The 8,449-nt window shown below is 37.0% G+C and overlaps 1 protein-coding gene across 1 annotated transcript in view; it reads right to left on the bottom strand.

Annotated features, from left to right (window-relative positions):
* LOC108978011 (transient receptor potential cation channel trpm) overlaps window positions 1–8,449 on the bottom strand; it is a gene marked incomplete in the record, with an annotated part of 126,171 nt that overhangs the window by 65,271 nt on the left and 52,451 nt on the right. Inside the window, 1 exon segment of the mRNA XM_018948051.1 lies at window positions 8,335–8,436. Coding sequence (XP_018803596.1) covers window positions 8,335–8,436 — 102 coding nt within the window.

Below are 8,449 nucleotides of genomic sequence, written 5' to 3' on the forward strand. Positions count from 1 at the left end.
ATAGGATTGCTTCCAAATGTGTTCATTTGCAAGTTTTGTCACATTAGTAAACAGCTGATTCGAATATTGGTTTGCATATGTTAGAAAAGACAAAAATCCAATCAGATTCTGTGACACCATTAAAAATTAGAATTGGTTTGCAATTCTGACAACTAAGCAATTTTGTCTTGGATTCCACCACACTCCTGATTATCTTGGTACCACTTTAAAGCGGTTTTTTCCACACTGGCAAACGGCCTACCATTTTCGAATTTTTCGGGGGAATTTGTCAAGCTTTTTATTTTTACATTTATCACTTTTTTTGCTGTAAGTGGAGATTCAAATCCTTGTTTTCTGCCACTACCGGCCTTTCTATTCAATGATAAGGAGTCACTGCATCGCTTAAGTAGGAAAGACACCGAAGATTTTGCAATTTTTAATTTTTTAGCGATGTCGTTGTGAGGCATRCCTGAATTTTCCAGCTTTTTGCGCAAAACCGATTCGCGAACTTGTATATTCAATGCTGACAAATTTTACACTAACCATATTTTTGTAAAAAATATACTGAAGTTATGTAGATAATGTAGTAAACTTTGCGTGTAAATTAGAATTTCTAATTTGTGCGGATTTTTATGTGGTTCGTTTTTTTCGTGCACATACTTTGGGTCTAAACGGCGATACTGGGCAAAGAACCACGAGATTTTTCAGACTAATGTGTATTGTGCACCGTAAAGCCTTTCCCATACATAATTATCTGCGAARCGGACACAATTTGTATATCGAAGTATTATTGTAGGTATTTTTATTTATTGTATACCATTCTCCTTCGGATRAATGGTCGGAATTGACCATTCTTGAAAATAATAACAACTGGATATACTACATATATACACATATGTATGTATATTGGGGTGTCCACTATTTCCCAATCTTAGTTTTTTTTAAATGCCACCTGAAGTTCCAGGTTTTTTCTAAAWGAGTCTAAATGTTTCTTGCCTTTCTCTTGCATATTACATATATTTTTATATATTTTGCGTTCAATAAGTAACTCTAAAACTTTAAAAAATTGATTTTCTGCTACAAAATTTTCCGCTGTAATAAAATTTTCTAAAAACTGTTCCAATAAACCACTTTTTTAAACGTTAAGCATAAGGCGTACTTAGCTTTCATGCAAGGGATTACATACATTCAATGTTGCTCATACGACATGGTGTACCGTACGAGTACAGTACTTTCATGCGTATAACTTTTAAAGAGATGTTTTATGAAAAAAATCATTAAGACTCTTTTGTAGTACGGAATTTTATATGATCTGTTTCSTTTTTGTTAGAGGTTTAAAATTTATAAAAAACAAAAATCTCAAAAAAATTCCATGTTAAATACATTGGAAAATTAAAACAAAAAAATTAGGCACAATTTAGATTCAAAATAAATATATTTCAGTTGCGTTTGTAAAAGAAATCAATCTGGGAAATAACGGTGTACCCTAATATATATGTATGCACATACAAATGATTTGTGCAGCACAATGCGTGCTTGATTGGCATTTATGGCTAATGCTAGGCGGTCTGGCTATAAACGGCACATGTCACTGATATACGTTGTATAAAAAGGATAGTGTTAAAAAGGATTTTTCAACAGGCAACAAGCACTCGCACAGTCACGTAACTGCTTAAACCCGAACGTGGATTTATTTTGGGCACCTTTCGGTAGGCTGCGTTCAAGTGACACGTCCGTTGGCATACATTTGTATATTGAATTTATTTTATTTGGCTAAATTAAGCAGGACGAATGGCGGAAGGAAATCGTTAAATTGTCGGCTATAGACAAATGCACCACATGGAGAAAGACAATCTGTGCAATTTTTCACTCAGGCAGGGAAAAATATTTGCGGAAAATATTAAACTCACTGGTGAAAGAGCAAGCTTAAAAGCACCACAACTAGCTGAAGAAACATAAACAAGAATGAATTTAAGTTACAGTTACACACACATGTACTAAAGGTATGCATATGAATGGAATAGTTTAGAATTGTTTAAGGTTTGTTGCACATGATACAAGGACGTTATTTAAATTCTATATTTATTATTATAGGAGTGTAAAAAAGTATTGGTGGCAGCTTGCTATTGTTAAMGTTTATTGCAAATTTTAATCCATAAAACAATTTGCAAAAAACGCACAGGGTTGGAGTTCAATTAATATATAAAAGCTTGGGCAGCGGTGTTCCATCCTTTCGACCAATACTGCAGTTGTGTCATCAAAGACACTTTTACAAAAAATTAATCAGCGATGTTATTGATACAACTCCCTGAGTATGAGTAACACATATCACGTAAGTTTCGCTCAGATATGTTTTTTTTTTCACATTCGGGAGTTTCTTATATAGCCGTCGAGAATAATTCTTATACTCGGTACATAAAAGGTATCAAAGAAATCACGAAAAAATTAACATGGTGGTCATGGTATGAAGATATTGGGTCTAATCATTGTCTGCAAATCGKTTTTTCTATGCTTCAAAGTCATTGAAATGATTATGGGAGATGGGGTAGGATCGACCTGACTTTATCCATTTTTGCAAACACTATTTAAAATATTTCCTGAGGTTCATTAATTTCTTTAAGGTACCTCACATACAAAGACACAAAGATACACTGTTATGAGTAAAATACGGTATTTAATTTACATTGTGATATCTTAAATATTGGCCGATAAATACGGAATAAAGTCACCTGGAAGTTCGAAAATCTTCATATTAGGTATATGGAGGCTGAGGGAAGTATTCATTAGATTTAACCCATTTTTGATACACAAAGTTACTATTATTGGAAAAGGATTCTTTCTGAATGTCAATTGTTTATTGAGCAATATTTTCGTGCAAAGACAACTATAGGTACTGGAGACCACATATTCGGTACCTAGTTTTGATTATATTTGGGAAATTTTTAGTCATACGGTGGCATACTTTGAAGAAATTACTACAGTAAGATTTTATGTGATTTCATTAAATGTGGGTATTTCAATTTTCACACCAGTTACCATAAATTCCTCTTATTCCCTCTCGGAGGTAAAATTTAATATCTCTAGCGTATWTAGTTACTGATTTATTGCGMTTCCAGTGGTTGTGAATAGTATCGTGATATGAGGAGTTAGCAGGATTATCTTCCGACTTTTTTAAATTTCACACTGTAGGTAGGAGTTATTGTATTATAATGTTAGAGGTGGGCAAATTTAGTCGTCGTCGTTTCGGAGGTATGTACATTAAACCTAGTAGAGTGCAAGGCAATGTCCACTTTTTCAATRTTGYTTGCCAACAGGTGCTCCTTGCTACTGCGATCCCCTGTGCCAAATTATTATCTAAATTTAGTGACATTTTGGGGCATGGCATAAGTCTTATTACRCCCATCTACGAAGTCGTACCTTTTTGTACTAAGGATGCCAAAACGCATTCAGATATCTCAATTTGTACTCAAGTGACAACTAGTACGGACGGACGGACGGACAGACAGTCAACCAAATTTCAACTATTCTCGTCATATAGTATATATAATCCAATATCTATGTCGCTTAGTTCTAGTTTTCTTAAGAAAATTAAAAAAAAAAAACTATTATCAAAAAAATTTTGTCAAAAAAAGAAATTTGAAAAACAATTTCTTCTTCTTTCAAAGGAACAAAAAAAATCTAATAATAAATACACGCTTGTTGTTCGGTTTTCTTATACTATTAACTATCGCATCAAAAACTTAGATTCAGAACAAAAAGGCGTAAAATCATAAACCCATAGYGCTCATGATTTAAATTTTAGTTATAGGCGAACAGAATATATTAACCCTTCAACCCCACAAGCACAAATATATTTGTATCAGCATAGGCAGCGAAATAAAAGCTAAAACTCAGCTAGGTTAGCTATGAAACTCAACACACACACACACAAACACACACACAAACACGCACACAAAATCAAGTAAGAAAAGTATACGCGCACATGTAAGAGGTGCAAATTAGGMACCAAAATATAAAAAGAAGATAAGCAAAAGTTGATAAAGTTACGAAAGTTCATTACTTTGCTGGTGAGAAGCTGACAAAAACTTGCCAAAACAAAAGGAAAAAAACGGCAACAAAACTGACCAAAAGACCAAATAGCGAATACATATATATATATAGAATAGTATAAAAATTTCAATGACGTTAGCCAACATTAAATCCCTTGTGTCACATAAGCATCACGCAATAATATTAAAGGCTACAACAACAACATGGCAACAAAAAGTGACCCAAGATGTGAAAACGGATCTATTTTCAACGCCAGCGYGCACCCTCGTCATCGTTATTACCACCTACTAAAGTCACTAAATAAAAYGGCAACGCCAGAGAGAACATTATCGACGTCATCATCATCAAATCGTAGTTAGAACAGCATTCAATTTTAAACTCTATTGGCCAAAGAGGGTGCACTTTGACTTTTCGCAGATGAAACAAAACGATGAAAGTGAGGAAAAGTTAAATAGTGAGAAATTGAAGTAATAATGGAAAAAGTATTGATAGGAGAGAAATTGGAGCGAATGAATGGGCGACAAAGGATTAAGTGAGATGAGATAGACCTGAAGATTTGGCAAAATTAGCAAGAKAAAGCTGGAAAGTTTAACAAACAGAAAAAGATAGAGTCAAGGCATATTTAATTTAATTAAAGCAAGCGAGTGGAAATGAAAAAGAAATTGAATTTAGGCAAATTGCTTAAAGTTAAATCGTTGAAAATTAAAAAAAAAAGTCAAAACCAAAAAAATCTTCAAATAAACAAACAAAAAATTCTCAAAAAAAAAAAAAAAAAAAAAAAAATATTCTATAAGCCAAGAGAAAGAAAAGTGTCAAAATACACACTGCATCGTAAAAATCACATTCGCACAATTACACTCGTGTGCAGCACATGCTTCTATTTCCGGCGCAGGCAGCCGGTGGCGTATGAGCGATTTGCCATATTGAAATCAACATGAATAATTCAGAAGCGTKGCATTAAGTATGTGTAAATACAAGCAAGTATGTAAATGCTCGGCTGTCATAAATGTCTATTCGAGTGCCAGCGCACAATTTCAGCGTGGCTAAAAATAGCGCGGAGATGTCGATTTGCTGGTGTGCAACAGACGGTGGCGCAGTGCGTATAAGTAATGCAGATCTCCGTATATTGTATAGCTCTATGAATATGTACTTATGTATTGTATGTAAATAAAAATTTATGCTGTAAAGTGTGTACTAAAGCGATTTTTCTTGCTGATGACATTATAAAAYAATATTTCTTCTATATAACGTGATGGGACTGGGAAGACAGTGGGTGTCGGGTATTGGTACTGAAGTATATTTGGGTGTAATAGACTAGTGCAGAAGCCTTCCAAAACGATAAAAAAAGAAGAATTTCGTAGTAGTTTCATAGGCTCCTAATACTTGGTGGCAGGGAGTTGGAGGTGTCTAAACAGATCAAATTTCTGGCAATCACATCAGATAACCTCACATTATTTAACCTTACGTTGGAATAGGCACATGGAATTACCACTGTCCAGAACCAATTAGGCACCCATGATATGTAGACGCTTAGCTGACAGATCCTGGTACTGTAAGCCAGGGAGGAGGCTATATAAAATCATCTTAAAGCCTATTTTCGCTTATGGAGCGGTTGCTTGGGTATCCAAGGCATTGCAGTCTTCGGTAGGCCTTCAACTWTCGAAGCCGGAAAGACTCGCTTGCGTCTGCGCTTTAGAGGCCAAGCGCATTTGCTTAATCGCAGCACTTGAAGTCAGGCTGGAGCTCACACCGTTGCATATAACGATCAAACAGACAGCGAAACCTACCATGCTAATCATGGTAGCAAAGGGTTTTGGTAAAGGGTAGATAATGTAGTCTCAAAAAATTAAGGCCTTAAGAGAAGGAAAAWCCACTCTCACATCTCAGCTAATGAAGTCAAATCGTTATTTGTTGCGGAATGTAGAAAAAGGTTGAACCGCCTATGCAACCATGTACACCTGATCCGGGTGCCGCGCCATAAAGAGATAGCCAGCAGTGAGGCCGACAAAGTGGCCCATTTGGCGGCAGCGTCCAGTATGATGGGGCCAGAATCATGCAACRGCAGTGGGGTCCCTCACTATGAAGAGGTTTCTCCGCCCGAAGGAAAGAGTGGGGTGAAAACGGCACTGGCGGCAAGCAACAAGAATACGCCAGGCCAAGTTACGACTGGGAGGTTACAACATAACAAACTTTCGAGATATGATCAACATCCTCCGAGAAAAATTCCGTCTTCTTGAAGCACTCTGCACTACAGGCTCATGAAACACTTGTTTAACATGAACATAATCTTTGGCTCAAACTGCTGGTTTTGCGACATGGAACAGGAAACTCCAGAACACCTTATTCTGGATTGTCCAGCAATTTTTAGAAGTAGGCTCAAGGCTCTAGGATCCATCTACGTGGAAAAGGATTACATCACCTCAGTCAGGTCCAGCAAGTCCCTGGAATTATTTAGTGTGCTGAATCTTTCTGACGATATAGGAGAGGGCACAACCCAAAAAAATAGCTGAAAAACGTTTGAAAGCTGTTTTTTTTTTATTTCATCTACCAATTCGCACAAAAAATTCGATCAACAAGGATTGCATACAAAGAACAGCTCGATCACAACATAATCGTTTTGTAGTACTTTTGAAACGAATTGAGGCTGACGATGAAAAGTGGATCACTTACGACAACGTCAGCGAAAKAGGTCTTTGTCGAATCGCGGTAATCCGACGCAAAGGTGACAAAGCCAGTATTGACTCTCAGGAATGTTTTGATATGTACTGGGTGAGGATAGYAAGAATCATCTCTTATTAGATGGATTAGTTTGAATCATGTGCTGGTGATCAAGGTGTTCTTTCACCCCTTGGCACCATGAAGAAATGGCTGTTAAATAATACCAAGGTTGTCACCGTCGCGCTTAAGACCTGGCAGACCTCGAAGTACATTCTGCTCCCGTCAATTAAGTTCATGTGGCAGGTGTAAGTTGCCTCCAGTGGAGTTGAAGAAACAAAAATCTACTCTATCCTCTTAGAGGCAGTGAGGCCGGAAGGCGGATCTTCAGTTGATCGATCCGTCTTCAGTCTGGAGCGCCTGATCGAAGAGGATCGGGTCAGTAATGACGATGGCGCGGAACTCGCAATGTTGGCGAACAGTTTAGAGGATGAGAATACTTCAAGTGAACATCCAGTCTCCGCGTCGATCCGCGATGAAACAGACTTTGTCATTATCCAAAAGCCATTGCTAAACAGCAACGACATCTCACGATTAAGCAAAGAAAGCCACAACCTTCTGACGGCGGGTACTGACAAAACCAGAGCTTGCTCATTGGCCAGAAATGAATTAAAGGCTTATCCTTAAACCAATTTCAACTAAACGAATGTCCTCTCTGCTGTGCTAGAAGGCATATATTTCAACTTTCACTTCGAACRCYAAACAATTCMCAACTTAAAGTTGAAATCACACACACATTTTCGCTATGCGAATATTAAATTTTAAACATTCGGGAGTTAAGATGCGAGTTGAATTTCTACACAAAGTTTTTGCACCATTTGCGAAAATCCTACGAAATGGACTTAAATTTACAATTAAAGCTTATCCTTATCAAGAATGAATTTTTACACAAAGGTCGAGAAATTAAGCAAGCGCAAGAGAAGCTTTGTTTGTCTGGCGCCTTGTTGGCACAAATACAAACATACGAGTACATACTTACATATATAAATATATATGTATATTTAAAGGCAAAGATCATATACAAATTTCTGGTGGAATTGTGTGTAATGGCGCACACAAGAGACCTTTAAATTAAACCCAYGCACTGAGGCACGAAGTCAACAACTCCGATTAACAGAGGCGCACTCCACACCCACACACACTCATACGTTATTTGCAAGTGCTGACCAAACCCGCAAGCCAAAGGCTTTACACTTCACACCATCAAATAAGAGCAAGAGAGTCAAGGGGCGGGTGAAGAGCGTCAAACGCTTGATCCATTAACCCATCGAACGGTTAACCGAACAGGCAACGAAAGTGATTAAGTGAAAGGGTTTAACATTTGAGAGAAGTAGATATGTAATGTTGAGAGTATATTATTATTTCCTTGTATTTATGTTTGCGGTGGTTCAGAGAGCAAAAACCGTTTTTTACTTATCAGCCCGCACCGGTGGGTAGCGTTAAAACATTTCCTCATTAAGCCGTTGATGAGTGTTGACATTCGCCACAGGCAAGCTTACATATTTACTTAACCTTATTGCCTCGTTAATTTTTTTGGTACAACAACAGTTTTATGCTATAACTGTATGTAGAAATGTAGAAGCTACTTACCGATACGCGCCACCCATTAATTTGTTAATAACTAAACCGATATCGTGTAGTGTGTAGACGTATCCCTTTGGTATGTGTGGACGTACGTCGCGTAAAATATAACTGTAAATAAACA

This window comes from Bactrocera latifrons, unplaced genomic scaffold (genome assembly GCF_001853355.1).
Source record: "Bactrocera latifrons isolate USDA-ARS-PBARC rearing strain unplaced genomic scaffold, ASM185335v1 scaffold_99, whole genome shotgun sequence".
In the NCBI taxonomy this organism is placed as follows: Eukaryota; Metazoa; Arthropoda; class Insecta; order Diptera; family Tephritidae; genus Bactrocera; species Bactrocera latifrons.